Here is a 26,582-nt window from a genome sequence, read left to right on the forward strand (position 1 = left end):
TTGAGAGTTGTATAATTACTTTATTTTTTTCCCCCAAATGTAACATTAAAGCCATTCCAACATAACAGATATTCCTATGGCTCCTTGCACATCTCATTTTAGCTAAAGTTAGATATTTCAGTAACAGAGATGAAGATTATCCCATCAAAATGGCAACATGTCTCATATTCCTATAACTCTCTGCCTGTCCCGCCAAAGCCCTTCAGTCCAGAGCTACAGGAAGATAGCTCACAGCCGTGGCTAGCTCACCGTACTCATGCACAGAAAGTGCTCTCAAACAAGCAGCAGGCTTAGACTTATGAAACAGGCAACCTCTTTATTTATACAGATAAGAATACAGAAGAAAAGCCCCCCTTGTTAGTGCTTTCCCTCTACACCAAGTTACTGCATACCAAGCGGCTATGAATAATAAGAACCAACTGACTACAAGTCCCACAGTGCATGCAACTTAAAAGTCTCTATAGCACACTGTCAGTCCCAAGGCTCCAAGTGGACCCTAGAGGGGCCCTGGATCACCAGCTGAGTCTTCTGTGCTGCTGGGATTTGGAGACGAGGCTGACTTGGCTTCTGGCTGTTGGCTTTCAGTTTGTGGATCCTCGTTTTCAGGACTTTTCTTACCCTTGTCTGCTGCCATGGCACCCATGCCCATGATTTCCTGCAGTGGCTGCTCCGACTCAAGGTTGCTGGGCTGGAGTTCATAGACCTGTACTTGACCTGGGACATCGATTGCTTTCTGCTCAAGTTTTTCCAAGATGGTCTGAACCTTCCTGACACCATCTCTCCTGGCCTGACGCACATCAGCTCGCCCTTCAGGGTCTACAGAATCTAGGGCCAGCAGCTCTTTGGTCAGATATTCTTCGATCATCAGGTACTTTTTATCAGTCTTCTTGCCTTCAAAGTTGTCTACAGCCTGCTCCAGCCCTTGCACCTTCTTCAGTATGGCTTCGACTTTCAGAACACCAGGATGTTTAGCGGGGGCTTCGGCTTCTGGTTTGGGGGCTGCAGCTTCTGCAGGGGGAGGGCTTGGGGCTGCCTTCTGTTCTGCAGCCATATTCTTGGGGGAAGAAGGAACAGCTGAAGGGGCAGGGATGGGAGATGGACAAGGAATTGGGGCAGAGGAGACCTTTACTTCCACCTTCTCAGCAGGAGGCGGCGGCTTCTGGGAAACAGGCTTAGAGTCTGCCTCCTTGCAGATCACTTGAATGGGGATGTGTCCAGGAGGGAGATCTGGTCCGGCTGAGCCTGGCTTACTTTCTGTTTTGTTTTCAGGTTGGGTGACAGGTGGAGGCATGGGCTGCTGAGAAAAGACACAAACTTTTAACAGCTGTCTGAAGCAATGATTTATAGCTAGTACCAAACAGTAAGAAAACTGGAAACAACTATCTCATTTTATTGAGTGTGTGTATGTAGTCACTTGTACCATGGTGTGCGGTGTGGGTGTTGGAGGACAACTTGCAGAGATCTGTCCTCCCACCATTCCAAGAGTTCCGGGAACTGAACTCAGCAGGCTTGCACACTGCACAGCAAACTCCTCTTTACCCACTGAGCCTAGAAAAATGACTTTCATAAAACAGATTTTTTAAATTTGTTTCTATTTCTGTGTATGTGTCATGTGCCCTTGTAGGCCAGAAGAGGGACTCAGATGTCCTGAAGTTGGAATTACGGGCAGTTATGGGGTGCTGGGGAATAAGTGCTCTTAACCACTGAGCCAGCTCTCTAATCTCATTAAAAAATAATGAGATTGTTTTTAAGGTCAGTCAATAGCCAAATAATAAACTGGGTATTAATCATAGTGACCAAATTATCTGCTAAGCCTCCAATGGTCAGCTTATTTCCTGTAGATGATATTCCTATGACAAGGGAAAGCAAGCCACTGTGATTCTCAAAAATGAAACAGCATGCTGGCTGCTCAATCGGTTTACTCAGAGTACTTTCTGAGTGACTCCAACTCCACCCTCAGCCAGAGGCACCGCCTTTCGTCCAGCCTGTCCCTGCTGTACCCTCACGGGGTGACCTTTCAAAAAATGGTTCCAGCCTAATGGTTTCTGCTCAGACCAGTTTTTGTTTGTCTTGCTTTGTTTGTTTGTTTGTTTGTTTGTGAATAAGCAAGATGCTCAAAATAGTTAACCCTGGAAGAATTTGGCCCCTGCACTGATGCTCTGCAGTGATACAATAGCTACCCTGGCGTCTGGCTGCTCAATCCTTCCAGGGACTGGAGGTCATGGTCATATTTTTAAAATATGAACTATGCTCCAAATGGGAACTGAGTAGGGCTCTACTAGCATCTAAATGAATACCTGGACTCTAAAATCCTCTCATGCCCTGGCTTCATCAACTGGGGAGAAAAGTTGCACTATTCTCATCGCAAGTAAAAATATTAATTCTACTTTAATGTTCAGGTAAGTCAAATTCTTGAAAGCCCTAAAAATGGCACTTTGAACAAGGTATAAAAGAAAGGCTACCAAGATCAAGGTCAACAGGTCAAACTAGGGATAAATGCTCCCCATTGACTATGGTAAACATGGGGCAGGCCTCAGGGAAATTCTCACCACAAACGGGCTTTCTTTCCCTAGGATAGCACTGGCAAGCTCCTTTTCCTCCAGATGCCTCTGGCCTAACATCAGCCCTAACCACTCATCATGCCTCCACACACTCCCTCCACTTTGGGTTTTAAAAGCAATGGAAGGCTGGGTAAGGAGGAACACTTAAGAAAGGGCATCCCGAGCAATTCAGAAATGTCAAGGTCATGAACATCGAGAGGCTGGGGAACAGTTCCAGAAACTAAAGAGAAGTGACGTCTGAAAGCAACGTTTGCAATCCTGGATCAGATCCCCAAATGGGAAAGTGCTGGAAAGGAAATTTAAAGTGGATAGTACACTGGATACCACCACTGCAAGAGAATACATGTCTGGAATCTGGCCCTGCTACTATGGTTGTGTTCCTTAGGGAAATATTTGCCGGAAGTATTCAGAAGGAAAAGGGCATGATATTTGCAAGTACTTCTTGTGCAGCTAAAAAGTAGAAAAATACAGAAAAAGAAGTGACAGAAAATGAGAGCAGCAAGCATTAATGGGGGGGGGGGGCTGTGGGGGGATGAGGAGGGGGTACTGGGGATGTAACTCAGTTGCCAGTGTTTGACGAGTGTGTAAAAGGCCCCGAGTTTGATACCAGCACATGAACCTAACACAGTAGTACACCCTGTAACCCCAGCACTAGGGAAACAGAAACAGGAGGATCACAAGTTCAAAGTCATCCTTGGCTATACAGCTATACTTTTAGAGCCAACCTGGGTTTGCATGAGAGACTTGTTAACAAAACAGAGGAGTGAGCACGGATGAAGGCCCTGGAATGTCTCTGTACGAGTCTCACAAGTCTTCTAAAGGCTGAAATTATTTCCAAATAAAAAAGCTAAAGACAGTGCTGGGAGATGACGCAGCCGGCCAAATACCTGCTGCACACAGGTGAGGACCAGATTGGATCAGGGCCCACAGAACAGTTTGGACAGTTATAGTGGGCCGCCTGTAACCTCAGCGCTCAGGAGGCAGAGAGAAGGTACCCCCAAAGCATGCTGGCTAGCTAGACTAATTGTACTGGCAAGCTCTGTGTTCATGTGAGAGACCCTGCCTCAGTATGAAAGGTGGAGAGTGGATGACACCTCACAGCAACCGCAGGCCTCCACCAGGAGGTATCTGTATATACACAAAACATGTATCATATCCATGCACGCATGCATACCACACATACGCAGAAGCAGCAAAAAGATTAGGGTTTTCTGTTTCAGGGACTTGGATAGTGTCACTGCTTGTAGGAGATTTCCTTTTAAAACTGTGGTAATAATTCAGCTGCTCTTGTTGCAGCCAGGGGAGGCCAAGGACACAGAGTGTCCTGCCTCTAAGCAGCAGACTGTTCAGTTTCCCGGGAGGATGAGCAGGGTTGCACCCATGATATCCAGACCAGGGTGGCTTTCCACTGCTGCCCGCCAATGCATCAGCCAGGCATCACAGTACCCTTTGTAAAGGGAAAGAATGTGTCAGGCACAGTCCCTTGTTGTCAGGCTCAGAGTTCGAGAGATAAGAGGGCCATTTGGTACACAGGAAATAATCAGGTGCTGGGCCCTTAGGGACTCATGCAAGGCATGGGGAGAAAGGAGTTGGCTTCAGGGAACAGACTAGCTGGGCCATCCTCTGGGAGGGCAGGGGGATGGGCTGTGCAGGTATTTTATGGAACAGGTCTAGCCCGAGCAAACTCCCAGAGTGATCAAGAGAACATAGACTAGAAAAAGGGAATCAGTGTACCTCTTAAAGGGGGGAACACACTGTGGTTGGGGTGTGAAGGGGGCATGGGGAGACCAGGAAAGGTGTGGTGAGCATTAAGGAACGAGATCCTAGGAGTCGAGAGTGACAACACCGAGTGCCAGCATTACCAAGCTCTCTCCTCTGCCCCTAGAGTGACTGGCTGCAATGGGAAGCAATCAGCTGAGCAAAAGCTGTGGAAAGTACTGACGAGGCAACCACTCCTGTCCTGTGTTTTCATCAAGGACCAGCAACTTCTAGAATTCTGCTTTTCTCTGGCTGTGCCTACGCTGACTAGGCAGCACGGCTGAAGAACCCCTCGGCCTGCTACAGCCCTCTGAATTTCTGCCCGCCACCTACTCCATACCTGAGGCCTGTCAACCACGGTGTGCACACGGATGGGTGATGGGGAGTGAACTGGTGTGCCGCTTCTGGCTGGAGAGCCTTCCCGGCTGGATGCACCTCGAACCGGTGACCTGAATGGGGATGCTGCCCGAAGAGGCCGGGGCTCCCAGTCATCCCCCTGGATCTTGTGGTAGACAGGCTGGTGGGTCTGGTATTCACCCTGCTGAGCTGGGTAGTGGGTCTTCTGGGCTTGGTGGAAGGAGGGCTGGGCTGCTGGCCGGGTGATGTTCTGCTCATGTATCACAGGGATGGGGATGTAGCCCCGGGGGAGCTGATGGCTACCCAGACTGCTCCTGCAGGAGGGCAGGCTGGCTGAGGAGGATGAGGATGAGCAATCTGAGGCAGCTGGAGACTGAGACCGCTGAAAGAAACAAAGGGCAGAGCATGGTACCATTAATGACCCTGCTGCTGTCCTGGCACTCCATCAGGTACCACCTGGCCAGGACAACACATTTCTCAAAGCCTTCCTGCTATAAACATTTCCACTTTCAAAATGTGAGGATAAGGGCTAAGCCTTCATGTGTCCCTTTGTGAGGGAGTACCACTTCACTTATCATATTGCTATCGAGACCAAGAAGGCTGGGGATGTAGCTCACTGGGAGAGCACTTGCCTAGCACCCACAAGGCTCCCAGACCTTGGACATGAAAAGGCCTGGGTTCAAACACCTGGAAGCTCAACAGTTCTCTGAGCCTCACCTGAACTATGGGAAAAGGCTAGGCTGCCTGCTCACCTCACTGGGATGCTTTAGGGATTACTGAATAGTCTATGCACTTGCCTCAGCAGGCAGCAGTGTGCACAGGAAGGGCGTGGCCCAATATCTGGTTGCTATGTCCTCACTTCCTCCTAACCTCTCATTGGAGAACACTGTGGAGCATCTGGGAGCTGCCTGTGTCTGGGTGCAGGTCAGGTCCCTTTCTCTTCTAATCGACCCCTCCCATCATCTAGAAAGTGAAGAAGATGGCTCTAAAATTTTCTAACATCTCTGACCAATGTACTATGTTGACTTATATACTGCATAAACTTTACAAACCTAGCAACCTCATCTCCAAGGAAGGAGAGACCTCCAGTATCCCAACATCAACTAATACTTTTCACCCCAGGCTGGTGAAGGTGAGCAAATATAGGGGTGGAGAGGCAATCAGGATGCCAGGGAATTGGGATACAAGCAGGAAATGGGGGCTTATACTCAAGAACAATGCCAAAGCCCCAGGGGATGAGCTGAAGACAGAAGGACCAAGAGGGCTTACCTGCTTAGGAACCCTACCAGGTCTGCTGGCCACAAATCTCAGCTCAGAGCTGGATGAACTATATTCTTGAGCTATTAACATGCCTTGCAGTGCTGAGCTCCAGGGCTCAAGCCCAAGTCTAAAGCTGTTGCCCTTCTGACTTAAGCTGTGTTTTCCTTTAGGGGCACACTCTTAAGACAGAGACGCCGGCCTGACTTCATAGGTCCCAGCAGAGGTCCAAGTGGTTGGTGTGTATATGGAAGGACTGAACAGAATAACTTAGGGCTCTCTGAAACAGAGAGCCCAGTGTGACTAGAAAGCTCTGACCCAGGAGGCCAGGCAGCTGCTCCCAGCTTTGTTGCCTCTACCTCTCTGCATTTTGACCATGCAGCTGCCACCTGGGCGCCAATTCTTTTACTACAAAAATAAGCTGGGCCACCTGAAAAACACAGGTGTAAGACGGGAACAATATGAGGCTGCCAAACTGTCTCTGCAATGAAGAACCATTGATGCAGCAGGCGGGGCCCAGAGCCCTACGTACTACCAGGTATCTGGCTCAGCATGAGCCAGGTCTGATGGGGGAAGTACTTCTGTGTATGTTTATCTTATTGATTATTGAATAAAGTACTGTTTGGCCAATGAGACAGCAAGGACTAGGAGTCAAAGGGGATTCTGGGAAATGTAGTAGAGAAGTGGTGATCCAGGCAGGAAGTGACATAGCAAGGAGAAACAGGAAGTGTCCTTTTTCCCCTCCGCTCTTCTTCCAGTGGCACAATGTGATCCACTGGCAAGGAGGGACACCAATGGAAGGTGTCCGATAAGATAACTCTTATAAAATAGATTTATGATAATTAAGACTGAGCTAAGAGATGAGAATCCTAGTCATTGGCTATGCAGCATTTGTACCTAATATGTCTCTGTATTATTTTGTCCATCCACGAGGCGGGTAGGTCTCTTACCTCAGGTCCATGGGCAGCCGAGGGCTGAGCTGCAGCAGCTGTGGGTACCTGTGCACACTGTTTATCTGGCTGGGTAGTCTCTGTCATGCCACCACGCAAAGGGGACTGGGACCTCTGAGGAGCAGCCGCTGCTGCCTCTGTTCGAAATCGCTGCACTCCAGGCTGGGAGTAGGCATGGTAAAGGTGTGGTGGCCGATTTTCAGTGCCTTCATGGAGGACAGGAATGGGAATGTAGCCCGGCCGGAGCTGGGGGTATATGGAGTGGCCTTCCCTAGTGGGCAGCAGCCTGGAGCCTTCACGAGAAGGGCCATTGGCAGAGGATGCAGTTTCCTAAGATAAAGTTAGGAGAAACAAAGACTGGTTAAAAACAGAGTGGACAAGCCGGGCTGTGGTGGCACATACCTTTAATCCCAGCACTTGGGAGGCTGAGGCAGGCGGATCTCTGTGAGTTCGTGACCAGTCTGGTCTACAGAGCGAGTTCCAGGACAGCCTCCAAAGCTACACAGAAAAACCCTGTCTCAAAAAACCAAGAACAACAACAACAACAACAAACAACAACAACAAAAAAAGAAAGAAAAGGAAGGAAGGAAGGAAGGAAGGAAGGAAGGAAGGAAGGAAGGAAGGAACAGGGCAGAAAGCCCCATGAGAGGGAACAGTGGTATCAAAGGCTCTGATCCTCCGGAGTGACTTGGGCTTCACAGGTCAGACAGGCTAGCCGATCACAGGGTGCCACACTGGTTCCACTGGCTCTGCTTTTTCTAGATTCCCAGAGAATGCTATGCAACCAACAGTGATTTAGGGGTACTGAGGCAGACTTTGGTGGCGCAAGCCTTTAATCCCAGCACTCGGGAGGCAGAGGCAGGCAGATCTCTGAGTTCGAGGACAGCCTGGTCTCCAGAGCGAGTGCCAGGATAGACTCCAAAGCTACACAGAGAAACCCTGTCCCAACCCCCCCATCCCCCCCAAAAAAGATTTAGGGGTGTTGGGAATGGTAGTGTATGACTTGACTCCCAGGACTTGAGAGGCAGAGCGAGATTTCTGACTTTGAGGCCATCCTGGTCTACATAATGAATTGCAGGCTAACCAGGGCTATATAATTAAACCTGTCTCAGGAGAAAAAAATAAAGATGAACTGCATCTGTAAGTCAAAATATGAGTTTGAAGCACAAGAGGGGAGTTATGATAACCAACATTATGATAAAGTGAGAGGGACCCTGGTGGATTCCATGGTTGGTGAGGTTGACTGAGGCAAGGACAAACACACCAGGCAGACACAGCTTAGTGAGAAGTTTTATTAGATAGGGAAGGGGTGGGGGTGGGGGAGGGAGGAGAAGGAAAGAGAAAAGAGGTAAAGACACACACTGACTAGAGAGGACAAAAGAGGGAGACAGGACAAGTCCTGTTTGCCCCAGGGGAACAGCAGGAAAGACAGAGAAAGAGTGTAAGTGGGTGGGAGTCTTCTTTTAAAGGGTCCTTTGCACCTGCATGCAGACTATGCAATCATGGAACCCTGGGCTGACCATGGTACTGCCTGAGTGCATTCTGCCAGGTGATAGGGGCAGGCCAACATAATGCCTGAATCCTTACAAGGGGTCTCACTCTCCCAGTGGGGAGACAGGTTTTTTTTTTTTTCTTTTTTCCTGGGTGACAGCAAGGCAGCAGTGTAGGACAGGAGACAGCAGCTATCTAACTACACCTGCCAATCTTCAGAGGCCGAAACCAGGAGGTGATCCCAGGAAGACTCAACTCTAACTACTGGAGTGCACCAAAACTTCTCAGCTTTGAATAAAGCTCTCACGTTTCCCAACCACACAGTTTGTATTTGATCCAAACACAGAACATAACTTAAAAGTCTTTCTGGAGAAGCATTATGTTTGTGTGCGTTTCAGGGGCTAGCTCCTTGGAAATATTTTTAGAACAAGCTGCAAGAAAGGGAGATACACAGGCATGCAGAAGTGCTGCAAGAAGAGAACAAAACCTGGGGATTAATTGTGCCAGTCTCATAAGGCCAACTCATAGGAGTCTGCCTGGCTAGACTTTAGAGCAAGGCTACGGAACTTTCTCCTAGCCTGTCTGTGCAGTTCCTTGTAAAATCCAGTTACTGCAAAAGAACAGCTGAGCCACATCACCAGAACCCCTCCTTCCTAGCCTACCACTGTGGCTATCTGGTCAGGTTCCCAGCTCTACCCTATCTCCAGTCCTCCCCAGGAGACAGATGTCTGATCACCTTGGCTTGTGAGAACCCTGCCAAGTGAGCTTAATCAGAATCCCCTTTGCCTTTGAACAGCTTTCTCCTTTGAGTGATTTTCTATCCACACGCCCGGCCCTGTGCCTTGTCTGTGCTCAGCTGCACTCATCTCTCCCCACGGCAACAGCAGCATCTCTATCTCAGTTGTCCCAATAAATTTTCCTTGTCATGCTTTAACAAGTACCATAGAACATTTTCCCCCTTCAATACAGTAAATCCTGTTTGGGCCAAGAGCAGTTGGGGGTCCTTCTCATGTCCTCTCACAAAGTTGTCCCTTTAGAGGCCTGGCTATTTTGGGACCCTTGAGAAGGCCAAGTTCCAGATGTACAGAGCTCTGGGGGAAGATCTTATTTCAGACACCGAGGCCAGCTATCCACTCACTGGGCAATGACATCTCTCTCTAATCAGCGGCTGTGCAACTTAGCCTCCAACCGTCTCCTAAGCAGAAGAGTCCTTCCACAGATCAGGGGAGCTGTGCTGTGTCACTTGCACATATCCAAGTAGGTCAGTATTTGGGAGAGTAAGCCTTCCTCAGCGAGATAGGTCTCTGAATAGCAAACAAACGTCAAAAGCTGGGAATCGGAATTCAGAGTGTAACTTCTACAGCTACAGAACTGGGCAAAAGCTAAGGACAGATAAGCTAAGGACAGTTGACTTGCATTTTGAATGAAAAGGCCATTAATTCTGTCATGTTTTATATTTATATACAAGTCTGGACACCAGGTGGCTGGCCCTGGAATGTGGCCCTTTCAAGCTCACCCACTGCCTCTCACCTGCTGAGACCTTGCCCCTGAAGGGCCTCCCAAGTACAGAAAAGGCAAGGGTGTCACTGTGTCCTTGGGGAGAGGGGTAGACAGGCACTTGGTACTCTCAGATTAGAATACCCACGTGCTCAGGACACCAGCATTATTTTAGCCTGCTTAACTCTCAGGTCACCCAAGAGCTGGGAGTAGATCCAGGCCTCACAGATAGAACCCAATTCTCTGGCCTTGAGGCATGCACCATTGGAAGCTGGCAGGACACAACCCAGAATCCTGCATTTTCAACACATTTTCTGAGTAATGTGTTCACTCACTCAGAAGGGACAGCCACCCTTCTTTGCAGTTGAAATCAGATTTTGCATAGCCCTGTCATGTTTTGGGGGACTGCCTGTGACATTGTTTCTTCTGGCATGAAGAGTCTCAGCTACTACCTACTCCTTAGAGCCAGGCAGCTTAGCAAGCCCGAGCTAGCCTCATCTAAAACTTCCAGTGGACATCAAGCCACCACTCAGATGAGCCTCAGCAGTCATCAAACCAACAAGATAGGACCCTTGCAAATAAGGATTTATAAGACAAGCAAAAGGGCTGGGGACATAGCTTGCTTGATAGAGTGCTGGCCTAGCATGCAGGAAATTCTGGATTCAATCGAGTCATAAAACCAGGTACAGTGGTGCACACTTATAATCCCAGCACTTGGGAGGTAGAGGCAGGAGGGCCACAAGTTCAAGGTCATCTCCAACTACATACTGAGTTTGAGATCAGCCTGGACTTCATGAGAGCCTGTTAAAAAACTAGATATGTGAATGCATGAAACAAAAGGAACCATGTCTACCTGAAAAGCAGGGGTGGCTGAGGTATAAGGAACATGTGGGGTTTCCCCACAGTGGGGGCCAGCCTCGCTAGGAGCCAAGCTCATTTCTGCCACCACTAGTCAACAGTCCAGTGAGCGCGGAGAATTCTCTTTCCCCTGTAAGCCTTCATTTCCCTTTCTATAAAACAAAGCAGGTAACAAGCGCCCTACATAACTACAGTGAGTTCATTTGTTTGTGACAGGGCCTTACATATAGCCCAAGCTGGCCTCAAACTTCTGCTTTTGCTTGAGCCACCAGGGTACAGGGATTATAGGTGTGATGCCAGGCCTCACTTTCTGACCTCTCCCATATTTAAATGTTTTAGTTCTTACCTTGCATGAATGTGTACCACATGTGCACAGTACCCTCAGAGGCCAGAGGAGAACACTGGATCACCGGGGACTGAAGTTACAGAAGTTGTGGGCTGCCATGTGGATTCTGGGAATCACTACCAGTTCTCTGATAGAACATCCAGTGCTCTTAACTACTGAGACATCCCTCCAGGCCTCAGTCCTTTGGTTTTAAAGACTGAAATTCACTACATGTCCCATGCTGGCCTTGAACTCAGAGCGGATTGTCTCTGCTGGGATTAAAGGTGTATACCACCACAGCTGGCCTTTAAAAAATGTTGAATGGCCGGGTGGTGGTGGTACATACCTTTAATCCCAGCACTCGGGAGGCAGAGGCAGGCAGATCTCTGTGAGTTCGAGGCCAGCCTGGTCTACAGAGGGAGTTCCAGGACAGACTCCAAAGCTACAGAGAAACCCTGCTTTGAAAAACCAAATAAGATAGATAGATAGATAGATAGATAGATAGATAGATAGATAGATAGATAGATATAGACAGACAGACAGATGATGTTGAAGGCGTGGGGACAGCAGATGGCATCAGATCCCCTGGAGCTGTGGCTACAGGCATTTAGGTGCTTGGAATGGAATGTGGGTCCCCTGCAAAAGTAGTAGGTAGTCATAACTGCTGAGCCATCTCTGCAGCCCCTTGGGTGAAGTTTTATGACACACTTAGAGGGATTTGCAGAAGGCCCAGAACAAATCAGGGTACCCTCCCTAAAGAGACACAAGAGACTGCAAGCAAAGCATTGAAGGAACCCAAATTGAAAGTATCTTGGAAGGTTCTGGAAGGAACCTTGAGTTAAAACATTCTCTGCATCTGGGTGGTGTATATGTATACAAACCCCACCAAACACTACTCTTTTCTGCAGCTCCTCACTGCCCACTCCCGTTCCAGCTCACCCAGCCCTCCAGCCCTATGCCCCTCACAGACAGGCCTGATTGTGGGGGCTTCTCCTAGGCGCAGCCCCTGTATCAAAAGCACTGAGGACCTTGCATCTTGTGCAGCTCACCTGTGTTCTGTACCTCAACTGGAAAGGCAAAGGGAGAAATGGAGGAAGCCCCATCCAGCTCACACAGGGACCTAGACAGGTGCGGCAACATGTACCCTGAGTCTTTGCAGAAGTGTTAGGTCTGGGCCCAGGAAGGACTGTGGTAACCATGAGAAGATGCTAAACTGTGGAAGATGAGACAGGAGGTAGAGGGCTATCAGCAGACACATCAACAAGACAGGAGGAACCAAGGAGAAATGAAGGTGTGTAATAAAAGGAGAAACTAAGGCACAACAAGACTTGTAGAAGAAGTCAGGGATGAATGAGGAGGTACACAGGGCAGAGGTGGGCAGAGGGGTAGAGAAGTGAGCAGGAGGTAGGAAGCCCTCTGTAGTCGGAAGTCATGAGAAAAAGCAGAAACCTCCACCAAGACTCTGGCCTTGAGCTTGGAGTCAACTGGAAGTGGCTGCTGGCTGGCACTAGCTGAACCAGGGATGGGCAGTCAGGTAAGCCTGGCCCAAGGCTGCTTTTCCTTGTAGTCCTGAGCCTCTTGGGTCTGTGTAAGTTAGTCACCCACACTTCCATTTGATAGAAACCCATCATCATCAAGAATGCTGAGCCCTGCCGGGCGTTGGTGGCACACGCCTTTAATCCCAGCTCTCGGGAGGCAGAGGCAGGCGGATCTCTGTGAGTTCGAGGCCAGCCTGGTCTCCAGGGCGAGTGACAGGATAGGCTCCAAAGCTACACAGAGAAACCCTGTCTCGAAAAACAACAACAAAAAAACCAAACAAACAAACAAAAAAAAAGAATGCTGAGCCTGAAAGAAGTTCCAGGCTTCCCTCTATCCCTTTGTTGGGTTTTGTTTGGAAAAAAGTATTTTGAAAACCAGCTGACTTCACAGAATAAATAGGTCAAGAACATATCTACTTCAACAATAACTTCAGCCATAGCGAAATCCACACTGGAGTGCCTTGGCCTTGGTGATGCTCTCTCTGGCTCTTCCTAATGGAGTCTCAATAGCAAAGGCCTGTTTTCATTAAGAAAAAAGCACTGCCTGGAAGAGACCCAGGGTCCATTCTAACCTGTGATGTTCTCATGACAACGTGTTTGTGTGTGTGTGTGTAAAGAGATGTGTAATATTTGTAATTCATCTTGAATACCATTTAAATGTGTTTCTGGTTCACTCAGAGCTATTCTCAAGTTCAAGATCACTTCCACTGATGACTTGGTGTCACACTTGATGGGGGAGGTCCCTTTGTGTATATGTTTATCTTATTGGTTGTTAAATAAAGTACTATTGCCCAATAGGGAAGCAAGATAGGTGGGAGTAGGAGTCGAGGAGGATTCTGGGAAATGTAGTAAGAGAAGTCTTGTGATCCAGGCAGGAAGTGACATAACAGGCCGACTCAGAATATAAGCAGGGACAAGCAGGAAATCGCTCTCTTCCTCTTCCTCCTCCTCTCTTCTCTGGAGCCGCCATGTGTACCTGACCAGAGAGGATGCATGCCACCGGCATCCTCAATCAGATAAGTCTTTGGTTGGCCCTCCGTCCTCTGCCTGAGAGTCTTCATCCCACAGCTAAGCACTGAACCATACTTTTGGAATCAAGTTGTGGAAAGGGAGGAGGGATGAACAAAGGAGCCAAGACAGTGCTGCAGAAACCCGAAGAAACAGTTAACCTGACCTACTGAGAAAACAGAGACCCTAGTCATAAAGCTGGGGAAACAGCATTGAACTGAACCAAACCTCTGAATGTGGGTGTCAGCTAGGAGGCCAAGACAGTCTATGGGACCTCTAACAGTGGAGCCAGTCTTTAACCTTAGAGCACAAATGGACTTTGGGAGCCCATTCCCTATGGAGGGTAGAGGGCCTAAGCCCTCCCCCAAATGATATGACAGACTTTGAAGGTCCCTTGTGGAGGGCCTCACTATCCCTGGGGAGGGGTTGGGGATGGGTGGGTAGGGTTGGTGGGGAACATGGGAGGTCGAGGGAATGGGGGAGATGGATATGTAAATGAGTAGTAATTAAAGAATTTAAATAAAAAATTATGGTTGGTACTTACGACAGAGATAGCAGGTAAGAAATCCTAGTCATTGGCCAGCAGCATTGTACCTAATATGAATCTGTGTGTTACGTGGGACCTTAGTGTGGCAGGGGGCTTGGGTGGATTGTCGGAAAGACTTATCATTACACACACCAGCATCCTTCAGGGAAGACTCACCACCTCCACCATCCTGACTCCAATGGGGACCCCAGGAATCTTCCCCATCATGTGTCATCACACAGCAAGGACTGGGCACAAGCACAGCTACCAAGCAGATGCCTGCAAATCTTCACCTCTTCACCTCCGTGCAGCCCAGCTCATTATCCCTATCTTTGGTGAAGACATCAGGAAGACATACTGACTCTAATTAGGAAATGAGCCTCAGGGCTGACTTTCACTTATCTTACTGCATTAATTTATAAATGAAGGAGCTAATTTTACTCTGTTGTTTGTATATTGCAAACATTATGACAAATATTAAAATCCTGAGGCTATCTTAGGGTATATCAAGCAACTCCATGAGATGGTTAGAAAAAAACTCAGGAATAAAAAATATTAAATGCACCAAAATGTGCCCTTTTAGGCGTAAGACATTACTATTAGAGAAAGCCTGAAGATAGGCTCTGAGCTCAGTGAGTGGCGGGCTTGTCTGCAGGTCTGCAACACATGCAAAAATACAAAAGGGACAAATTACTGACAAAAAGATTGTATTTGGTGCTTCTTGCCCCACCCTGTGTTATATGAGCAGCCTGCGCCCCCTCCTTAGACCCCAGTTTTTCTTATCTATAAAATTTAGGGAAGGCCCAGAAATATTCTACAAAGTATTGGTTCTCAGACTGTAGGAGACCAATGGAGCACCCAGGAAAAATAAAAATGTTAAAAGCTCTACATCCATACCAAGCAAATCTCATTCAACTTGGGTAAGAGGTATGTACCAAAAATTGCTGGAACTCATCTATGGCTATATCACCACAAGCATACCTTAATTTGTCAGAAATCGCTGGAACTCAAAGTACCCCAAAGTTTCATATCCCAAATTAAGACAAGGCTGAACCCCACCCTCATATTAGAAGCAGGGTTGGGAGAACAGCTTTTAGGTGGGTACCCAGCAACCCATGAGCTGGCATACTCAGTTTCACAGGGCAGAATGAAGAGCAAACCTCCACCCAGCCACAGCTGGTGCCCTCTGAATCCGGAAATGGGCCTCCAATCCTGGCTCTTAATGAAGTGGGCTTGCCACCTAAAACCACAGCTCCCATTACTATGGTAACAGCAGCAATGGCAGCTACCAGCACTTCCAACTCCAGCCCTAGAGTTTTAAGTAGAACACCAATTCTAATAACTGGGTTTTTAGGCCAGAAGAGCTTTCACCCAGGTCAACAATACTTCAAAACTTCTAACACCGATATAAAAGACAGATGTTTGAAAGAGAGACTGTGGGACTCCTGGTGGAGCCAGGACCTGGGCAGAAATTAAGCGGCTTGGCTCGAATCTCTCAGGTGGGGTACCTACAACAAGACTTTTACCTCTGAGCTTCAGTGACCCATCGGTCTTTTGTTTGGTCCAATAAGCCACATAAATGATTACGGATGGATGTGATACCCAAGCAGCCACACATTCCGGGAGTCAAGCTCAAAATTCTCTTGAATGACACTGGATCTCTTTGCTTCTGTCTGGAGGCTTAAGAGATTCTGGGAAAATTCGGAACCAGAAGCCCCACACACATGCCACTCAAGTCCATTAACAGTAAGTACTTCTGAGGAGACAGGCTTTGTTCTGGGACTCCTGGTAAAACTAATGGTCCCAGCGCTGAGGAGATGGTTCAGGAGAATGCCTACTGCTACTTCAGAGGACCAGGGATAGGTTCCCAGCACCCAAATCTGGTGTCTCACAATAGCCTGAAATCAGCTCCAAGGGGTCCAATGCCCTCCCGTGGCCTCTGCAAACGACTGCACTCACATGCATAAACCCACACTCACAACACATACACAATAAAGAACAAAAATAAATACCAGTAAGGCTTGAAAATAAAAGATATTAGGTCTGTGCTGACCACAAAACAGTGAGTCACAGGTCAGGAGTCACAAGTGACCAGAGGCCTGCTCTGATATGCCAGTTATTCAAATTGTAACACTTTATTAGTCGGGCATGGTGGCACAGGCCTTTAATCCTAGCACTCAGGAGGCAGAAGCATACAGATCTCTGAGACTGGAGCCAGCCTGGTCCACAAAGTGAATTCTTGGAAGCCAGGGTTGTTACACAGAGATACCCTGTCTGGAAAAACAAAACAAAAACAGATACACTTTATCCTAGGATTAATAAAAGGGATGTCCCTATGTGTTTTAGAAGATGAAACCTGTACTGCTTGTCTTTGCAGCTGTGCCCAAATAAATAAGAATAAATGGGCATGAGCCCTGGCCTATAAGCTGCCACCCTGGGTGCCAAGCCTTCCCTGAAGCTCATTAGACTTGCACAGAACTGTGTTCCAACCATAAAAATTCCCTTACCTTCCAGGGGGTTCTAAAGGTTTTTGTTTTGTTTTAAATAGGTTCTCCAATAGTTTAGATTGGCCCTGAACTTGCCATGTACCTGAGGATGGTCTTGAACTCAAGATCCTCCTGCCTCTTGTGTAGGGATTATTGACATTCGCCACCTCAACTGGCTGTTATTAAGAGACATTAGTGGAATAAGGCACGAGAAAGTCTTTGTAAACACTGAGCTACTCCCTGTGCTGAGCTACGACCATGTCTCGCCATTTCACAGTTATTGATGGACTGAGGTTGGGCCTATCGTCGCAAAGCCCAGTTTCTTGGTGGATCTTACCAGATTGGTAATAAATCTGTTAGAGCTAGAAGCCTTTTTATCTCAGTCTTAAGATATTAGCAAGAATGCCAAGGTCTATACTGAGAACTAACTTGGAAGTAAACAGGGCCAAATAAGTACCCTAAAAACCGAGCTGAGCTCCCGAGCTCTTTCAAAGACGTTAGTCAGCTACTTGGGGGAGGGGCTTACACATAGAAAACCTCTCACTGCTGGGAAACCTCATGCAACCGAATGGAATGGAGCTTGCATGGAATGGAGCTCGGTGATACATCCAGAGACCCAGGGGAGGAAAGCCCGGCCAGGCCAGGATACATAAAGGTTGGCTTGGGAGCAGAGCATCTGCTGCCACCTCCTCAACAGTCTCACTCAGAGCCCACACATGGTCTGAGGACAAGTGTAACTATCATCAACCGCAGGATATTTCCCCTGCTGGAGGGAGTGCTAGGACCCACAACCAGCAACAGCCTCCCCACTTCCCCCAGCCCTGAAACCTTCTTGTGGTTTTCTACCTAGCAGATAAAGGAATGGGTTGGATCCCAAGTCACATGGGAAGCTGGTGCACAGCTATGTGGAGAAGCCCAATCAAGAGACACCCAGCTCCTAAAGGCACAGCTTCAGAGAAAATCAAGTACTCATTTCCTCTTGGGGGAAAAAGAAAAAGAAAGGCTGCCTGCTTTAATCACTGCAGATGGAAAACTACCTGAATCTCCACTCTGGGAGGCAAACTGAACTTAAAAAGGTCAGGAGGGGCCTCCTTGCACCTGGAGTATTTCCACAGCCTTCCCAAGAAGGACACAATAGTCCTGTCACAGGGCCTTTCGCCTGACATTAGCAATCTCAGCCACTAAATCCCTGCCATGAACCAGGCTCCTGGTTCCTGCCTAGCATTGTTCTCAGGACTGCAGGGACAACTTTCTTAAGGAATCAGTGTTCTGTGCAGCACAATGTAGTGTCCCCTCTCTCATCTGTCCCTGGTACAGAGACAACAAGCCCTAGGAACAAAGAGGCCTGATGGGGGCCCCAGAAGGTGCCTGAGCCTTCTTCTGATCCCCTACTGTGTTGCAAGTTACTGTGTACCTGAACACAACCCTCACAGGGACACAGGAAGCTCAGGTCAGGGTTCTGAGGGCTGTCTGGGCACCAAGGAAGAATCAGCTACATTTGGGACAAGCCTGTGAGAGACAAGACTGCAGGCCTGTCTGTTGTCTGAAAGACCCATGTGCAGCCAGGTCTGCCACATGGGAGAGGGTCAGCTGGATGCTATCTACAAAGACCTTCCTACTTCATGGTAAACATCTCTAGCTTTGAAGGAAGCAACTTCCACACACTATCTCCTGTGATTCTCTCAAGCCTGTTAAGAGGGGTCCCCTGACAGAAGGAACAGACTAATGGAGGACATACAGTTTGCTTGAGACCTGCAGAGCCCAGGTTTGTCTGGCGGTAAGGCTGGGCACACAACTTTTCCCCGGCTACCTGCCTGCCACTGGTGGATGCTTTGTGCTGACACTTGTGTGTGATGTCTCCAAACCCTTCATCGTCCCACTCCTCCTGGACTGAGGCTTAGTTTGGGTGTTCTCCAAGTCAGGGAGTGCCTGCTGTGCTGAGTCATTGGCCCAGTCAGGGCAGGACCAGCAAGCAAAAACTTTGGGCTCCATTCTGAGTCACCCTGGTGCTAAGACTTCACTATCACCAGGCAAGGGGTGCTACAGAGGGGGACAACCCAGCTATACTTCACAGATGAAGGGACCTTACTTGGATGCAAGGCCTGATGAGCTAACCTAGAAGGATGAACCAACCACAATGCCTTTTCTACACACTGAGCTGCCTTCTAATTCTCCCACCATTTGGCTTTTCAAAACTATCTGTTCCTAATTTATTTATTCAGTGTCCAAGAAAGACATTCCTAAATAACCAAGGAAAAAGCCGTCCCTACACTTCTACTTTGGTGAACACTGAAGAAGTTCCTTTGGAATAGTAAGAATTGCTTCCCATGAAAATGCTATAATAAAAAAAAAAGAAAGAAAGAAAATGCTAAGGCATTTTCAGTAGGAAGCCTCAGTTTGAAGGACACAGCCCTGTGCTGGGAACTCGGGAAAACTGATGGGTTTATGGGTTCCTCCTGGCAGCAATCTGTGATTCTAGGTGGTTCTGGATAGACAGTAAAGGATTTTGTATAATATGTGGTGTCTGATCTTCCTGCCAGTCGCAAGAAAAAATAATTAGATTGCTTTGCCAGAGCCACCACCGCTGTCTGTCCCGGATCTGCAGTGTCTGGCTGCTGGCGACTTCCTACCCCTCCCTACAGACCTGATGAAGATGCTGTGTCACGGATGGGAACAAAACAGCTCCTCCAGACCTGAAAGGATGGACTCAGGGAGTCAGCACTGACCTCTGCACAGATCAGTGACTAAAGGGACAGACCTCTGGGGGACATTTGGGAACCTGGGGATAACAGGGTTGCGCTGGGGGAGTGCCAAACACTTTGTGTTTATACTTCAGTTGAGGCATTGCCCTCTGCCCACAGATTCCGCTAGGCAAGGAGAGGCTGAGATGCCACAGACTCTGCCTGGAATGCTCAGCAGGGTTGTGAGCCAAAAAGGCAAAGCAAGAGAGCCCAGCACTTAGCAAAGAGATTCCAGTCAGAGCAGTGGGGAGTCTATCTGGAGCAGGGACAGCCTGCTTCTGGCCTGAGCAAGGTGAGGCAAGTAAAGAGATGTTCCTGACCCTTCTACAGGTCCAGGAGCAGGGATGACAGGCCAGCCTTTCTATGGAGCCACAGGCTAGGTACTTCCCTCTGCGTCATGGAATAGTTTCTGCCTCAGTGTCTGGAGTATTTAAAGAGACAAGGTTTTTTAAAAGCACAAATCCATATCCAATATACACACACACTGCCTGGCTTCCCCCAAAGCTACCAAGGCCCCAAAGATACATTTCATAGAAATAAGTGAGGACTTTGTAACATCAGCTATCACACACACACACACACACACACAGTCACAAGTGTGCGGTGATGGACAAAGTTCAGCTTCTGTACATGTGTGAAGAGAGGAGATCTGGTGCCTGGCTAGGAGTCCCTAAGGTCTGAGGCAGCGGTAGATTTATGTGGTGATTTCTCACAGTGCAAAGCAGGGGGGAAGGGGCTGGAGAACAGCAAGGAGGAGAGACATGGGGGAGGCAGGTTATGAGGATTGTCATCAGTGCCCATAACTACTAAAGAGTTGGAGAGATGGCTCAGTGGTTAAGAGTACTGGCTGCTCTTCCAGGGGACCTAGGTTCAATTCCCAGTACCCACACAGCAGCTCACAACTATTGGTAATACCAATTCCAGGGAATCTGACTCCCTCACACAGACATACATACAGGCAAAATGCCAATGCACATTAAATAAATAAATAATAACAGGAACAACTCAGAAACATCATTTGCCACGCAGTGGTGGCACACACCTTTAATCCCAACACTCAGAAGGTGGAGGCAGGCGGATCTCTGAGTTTGAGACCAGCCTGGTCTACAAGAGCTAGTTCCAGGACAGCCTCCAGAGCCAGAGAGAAACCCTGCCTCGAAAAACCCAAAAACATAAACAAACAAACAAATAAACAAATAATCTACAGCTCAGCTTTTCTTCACAAGGCCCTCATATATTTAAGACCAAATTAAAACATAAAGAAAAACAAAAGGACATGTTTAGATTATGTGTGGTTTCCTATTTTGGATGGAAGATACCAGAACAAAAGTTTTAAATGGCGATAAACAGTAATAAACATGTAGAGTGGTTTATATAAGGAAACCATGTGCCGTGCCAGAAACAGGGACAGAGCTAATCAGACTCACGGTGGTATGAAGTTTTCTGACTCACCATCACCAGCCCCGACAGCATCCAACATTTTAAGCTTTCTCAGCCCTGGGTAACGTCAAATCCTGCCACAGTTCTCCTGTGTACAGACTCTAACCCTCATAAAGGACAAATCTACTTCACAAAATGGGGGACGAACTGTGTCCTGGGAGGTGCTGTCAGTTCTTGTGCAAGCCAAAAACACAGGCTGTTCTTCAGAGGGAAAATGAAGGTCTTGGAAGAACACTCTCCTAAGGCACGTGGCTGGACTCCTGATCCGCTCCCACCAAACCACTTTCCAGTGCTGCTTGCTGGAAAGTCGAGGTGGAAAAACAGCCACTCATTTCCTGACTCTGCTAGGAGGTACATCGGTGGTGGCCTATGATCGATGTAGAAAGAGCAAAGTGACCTCATCTGTAGAGAACAGGAGGCTCTGCTGAGCCTGAAGGAGAATAAATGGGTCTTTCTTTCCACTTCAATCATAACTCAAAAAACATTTCCAATTTTCTGCGAACTCACAGAACTAAGTACAATCTGTCAAAGTGGAAGCGAGAGGTTAGAAGGCAGAAAGGAGGCAAAAGCTCCAGGCCTGGGGTGGAGGGAGGTCTCCTCACGCTGTCACTGCCACTCTGCCACTGTGCAGAGGGCATCAAGGCTCCCTAGGCATACCACCTCCAGCAGTCAAATACCAGGAGAGTTGGCAGGCCAGCTGTGAAGCAGGAGGCTCCCCCCGTGCCAAATGGGATCAGGGGCCACTGTGGCTTTCAAGACCAAGGTGACAGAATCAGAATCGCCAAAAAGCCTTCTGAACTTACTTCTGGGTGCCATTCTGGGAAATTCAGATTCAACATTGGGTGGGAGTAGAATGGGTCAGGTAACAACAATGTGCATTCTTTTTAAAGATTTATTATTTTTATTTTTATTTGCAGGTGTCTACATATGTCTGTGGAACTGGAGTGAGCCATGTGATGTGGGTGCTGGAAATCGAGCCCAGGTCCTCTGCAAGAGCAGCAAGTGCAATTAACTACTGAACCATCTGTCCAGGCTCTTAGTGGACAGTCTTAAAATGCTCCCCTGGAGGGCATCAAGATAGCCCAAGTTCCATCCCAAGAGCTTACATGCTACATGATGTGTGTGCCACACAAACATAAAATTAAACTGCATTTAAAAAACAAAACAAAACTCTGGAGACTGCAAGATTGGTCTGTAGAGAACAGAAGTGAACAGCCCTGCTCCATGAAGGACAATCTGCCTAAGTAAGGGACCAGCACCCTGGAGTACCCGGCTTCTGTTTAATCATGGATGAGAGATGCCAGGGAAGGGCTACAAGGACTCATTTGTATCTCCAGACCACAGAGTAAACACTAACCTCTCTATAGAAAAGGGGGTCTTGGCTGGTGTGGACCTCCCCCAACTAAGTGGGAAAGTGTGCAGAAAAATAAGATGGAGGCACAGTGTGACTGCTTAGATGTAGACATCATTGCCTCAAGCTGGCACAGGCCACGGGACACCTCCTTGACCCGTTTACTATAAAAACAGGGGTAGGAGATTTGCTGTAACCACTTCAGAGAAAACAAAAGTCAACCCAGAGAAGTCTCCTAAGTCAAAGCCAACGAAGATGAGTCCTCCAGGGAAAGAGGAAAACACTAACCACTTGTGTTGTTGACGCATTTAAACTTTGTCTTCGCAGGGTTGATTTTTGTTTTCTCTAAAGTGGTTATAGCAAATCTCCTACCCGTTTCCCAACTCAGTGAAGGGATCTGTACTGACGAATAAGCATCTCCCACCCAAGGTGAGTACACTCTGAGGGTCTCTTGGTGACTCTCAGATAGGCCTTTGTTTGGGGCTGTAGCTCTTTCACCTTGTGCTTCAAGAAACCTATTTTTGGGGCTGGAGAGATGGCTCAGCAGTTAGGAGTGCCTTCTGTTCTCTAAGAGGACCCAAGTTCGATTCTCAACATTTACAAATTGGCTCACAACCACCTATAACTCCAGCTCCTGGGGATCAAACACCCTTTTGGGCTCCGAGGGTACCTGTACACACAGACATACATAGACATAAAAATAAAGAAACTGATTTCTAATATAAAATATTAACGGTTTTTCCAGTTTGTAGCCTACGGTAAGGCATGACTTGTAAGTGGAACTGCCCCAGTCACACGGATGTTCTGTGACCATCTGTGACTAAAGCATGGGTTTGAAAGGAGTGAAGCCCAGACTCAAGTAAGCACAGCTTGAGGGACTTGGCTCCCAGGCAGAAATGCTCATTTTCTCCTTATGCTTTGTACCACGCTGGCAAGTCTATCTCAAAGTAATTAATTTGGTAAAGGAAATCCTCCCTTCTCCTGAGTTAGTCACAACCAACCATCAAAATCCTGGCAAGCACAGCAGAGTCAGTCCATAAAAATTCAAAGCCACTTCTCATTTCTTACTGTCAGTCCACTTGGCCCTCTCTTTGCTATTGGTGCTAGGTGGGTGACCTTCAGAAACACTAGAATTCTCTGCATTTCCTTATACACAAGGAAGTAGGACACCATTAAGGACCTCTCAAGTTAAAAATTCTAATGGGGAAATTTTCCAGTTTTTCAAGTATTTTGATCAAGTATTTTGCACTTTGTTTGGTTAAAAACAATGTTTTGTTTTTTACTTGCACAGATTTCTAGAAAACCCAGTCTAAACCATCTACCTAGCAGCTATGGCAAGATCCCAACTTGCAAACTGGGCAGTGGTGCCTTTGATCCCAACACTTGGGAGGCCGAAGCAGATGGATCTCTATAAGTCTGAGGCCACCCTGGTCTACCGGACAGAGTGCCAGAACAGCCAGGGCTACACAGAGAAACCCTATCTGGAAAAAACAAAACTAACTAACTAAATAACTAACTAAATAAATAAATAATCCCACTTGCTGGTTGAGTACCAGCATGGACATGCTTAAACTTGTGATTTTTCTTGTAGTTACATGAAGGAGATCTCAAAATACAGTTGTAATATAGCTGTAATACACTGTGGGTCTCTTGAGGACTCCCCATGCAGTCTAAAGTGGGCTAGTTTCACAAGAGAACATGTAAAGTGGGTAGAACAGACACACACACACACACACACACACACACACACACACACACACACAAGACACATGCGATTATGCCCACCCAATTAACAGCCAGGAATAAATATACAATTAATTCCTTGTAAATGTAAACTGCTGAGGACATGGCTCTCCGCTGGATAACAGGGCCACAGCAACAATTGTAAGAGTCTATCTGGCCTCTCAAGGACCTGGGTTCAATGCCCAGCACCACATGCATAAAAATGAAGGTAGAGTTTTCTAAAATAATGATTTCTAAAGCATTCCAAATGTGGTGAGTTTTTGAAAATTCCAAATATTATATCAACTTTTTACTGTTTTTATTTTCTTCACACAACAATAAGGTTTTTGTTTGTTTGGTTGGGTTTTTTTTTTGGGGGGGTTGGTTTTTTGAGACAGGGTTTCTCTGTGGCTTTGAAGGCTGTCCTGTAACTAGTTCTTGTAGATCAGGCTGGTCTCAAACTCAGAGATCCGCCTGCCTCCACCTCCTGAGTGCTGTGGTTAAAGGCGTGTGCCACCACTACCTGGCTTGGGTTGATTTTTTTATTGGTGTTGTTTTGTTTGTTTTTGAGAAAAGGTTTCTCTATAGACCAGGCTGGCCTTGAACTCACAGAGATAGATCCCCCTGTCTCTGCCTCCTGAGTGTGGGATTAAAGGTGCATGGCACCATCACGCCATGCCCAGGTTAGAGTCTTTAACAGTGCTTATTTTACCAAACTTTTCACTTGGAAAGGATCAAACTTGCATAAATTATTACTGACTAGTATGCTAAGTATGACTTTTGTTAATGATATATTTAAAAATCCTACCTAAATTTGTATTTTTAAGCATTTTGTTCAAAATTTAATTGTTTCTCCAAGGACAGGGTCTAACTTTGCAGCACAGGCTGGCTTCATTCCAAATTTAATTATTATTTTTTGAGACAAACTCTGGTAATGTAGCCCATGCTGGCCTTGAATTCAAGATCCCTCCTGCCTCAGCCTCCTGAGTTTTGGGGTGACAGGCCTTTAAGAACAAGCTAGGCTTCTTTTCAAATTCATATTTTCAAATTTTCTTGCTCTTGACGTTGAAGTACACATGCCTGAATGTACATAAATGAAGCATACACCTGCTGGGTTCACAAGACTCCTCAGCTGTTTCTTGTAACAAACTTCGAGTATTTTAATTGGATAATAACAAGGAAGAATTACGCCATCAAAAATATATTCTCCTTCTCTCCAGTGTGAGGCAATGGCTAGGTATGCAAGGCACTGTCGGATCTCTAGTTTTGAAACTGTCAGAAAGATTATCCTTAAAAAAGAGAGAGTGACGAGTAGCAGCATCAGCGTCCCCTCAACTGAAAGCTGTTCCAATCAGTAACACAAGTTTAATTTTAAATTTAGGGGGAAAAATAACCCATTTTCTCGAGCCTACTGAGTCACTATGCCTGAGATCCAGCAAAGTCAAGATAAAAGTAAGTTCGGAACTTGAAGGTGAAAACCCCAAAGGACTCCACCTCAGCAGCCCTGCAAGCCGGGTCGAGTGCCACCAGCACCGGAGGGAGGAGAGGGTCTCAGCACGCGAGGCTGCGGGACAGAAAGGCAGCGGCCGGGCCAGGCCTGGGCCTCAGCCACTCATCCGGCCGGCCGGCCGCCCCTCCCGGGGACCGAGCGCACCGCAGCTCTGGCCGCCGGCCCTTCGTCCTTTGCCCTTCGCAAGAAGCTGTTGAAAACGACCCGATGTCACTTCGCGGGTCGCACCTCGCTGGCTACCCTCCAAGGCCACCCCTCCGGAGGCTCCCCCAGGGCCCGACGCCAGTCCGGGGAGGGTACGGGAAGGGACTTTCCTGGCGCAGCAGGGCGCAGGGTGGGGTAGCTCCCATAGCCCCGGCCCGAGCGGGCCGCTTCACCGTCGAGGTGGAACTGCGAGTCCGACTCACCTTGGGGCCCTCGGGAGGCACGCGCGGGTCGTTCCATGTCGTGGTGCGACTGTTGTGGTCCACGAAGAAGGGCCAGCCGGTCTGCGGGTCAATCTTGATCTCCCAGCCCGGAGGCAGGGGGTCTCGGTCACCGGCTCCGTTGCCGGACGCCATCTGTATCACAGGAGACTGGGTTGCGGCGCTCATGCTGGGTCGGGGTCCGCCCGGGGCGCGGAGCTAGGGCGCGGGTCAGTCACGAGGTTGTGGAGTGCTGGCACCTCTGCGTCGCCGACGAGTCCGGGAAGCCGGCGCCGGGCACCTTTATGAATTAAAGGACTGGGTGACGTGGCCAGAGAGGGGTGGAAGTGTCTGGAAATAGACTCCTTGCTGCCAAAGGGGAAGGAGGAGATAAAGGCAAGGCAGCAACTGGCCGGCTAGAAACTTCTGGTCCCATCCAGAGAACTTGGCGGTCGCCGGGGGTTGGATGTGGAGCTCCGCCCTGAGTCATCGGCTATAATCGCGGCAGGGCGGGACCGTGGGCGGGATTGGAGGCGGGGATTTGTCACCCGTCCCTCCTCCACCTCCTCCACCTCCTCCCCCTCCTCCTCCTCCTCCTCCCCTCCTGTCCCTCTCAGCAGCTGTCCCGTGTGCGTCCCGGGCCCTGGGCGCCTCACGACGGATGGGCGCGCACCGGTGTCCTGTGCACTCAAGGCGGCTTTGATCTCCGAAGTCACCGCCACTCCTTCGGGCCGCTTGCGGTGTCCCGGGCCTGGCAGTCCGGGGGCCGGGTGACTGTGGCCCCGCCTCTGTGGAGGGACTA

General features: G+C 48.2%; 1 protein-coding gene across 2 annotated transcripts; it reads right to left on the reverse strand.

Moving 5' to 3' along the window:
• Window positions 1-26,582, reverse strand: Bag3 (BAG cochaperone 3). 2 transcript variants are annotated; one of them, XM_027404460.2, is made up of 5 exons: window positions 26,454-26,582; window positions 25,784-26,081; window positions 6,884-7,213; window positions 4,660-5,058; window positions 1-1,297 (listed from the first exon to the last, which is right to left on the reverse strand). In XM_027404460.2, the coding sequence occupies exons 2-5, from the start codon at window positions 25,967-25,969 to the stop codon at window positions 497-499; spliced, it is 1,716 nt and encodes a 571-aa protein (XP_027260261.1). In that variant the 5' UTR covers window positions 25,970-26,081; window positions 26,454-26,582; the 3' UTR covers window positions 1-496. The 2 variants fall into 2 exon arrangements, with proteins under 2 accessions (XP_027260261.1, XP_027260262.1); XM_027404461.2 differs by lacking the exon at window positions 26,454-26,582 and having other exon boundaries at window positions 1-1,294; window positions 25,784-26,309.

The sequence above is a fragment of the Cricetulus griseus genome, chromosome 3 (assembly GCF_003668045.3).
Source record: "Cricetulus griseus strain 17A/GY chromosome 3, alternate assembly CriGri-PICRH-1.0, whole genome shotgun sequence".
NCBI lineage: Eukaryota > Metazoa > Chordata > Mammalia > Rodentia > Cricetidae > Cricetulus > Cricetulus griseus.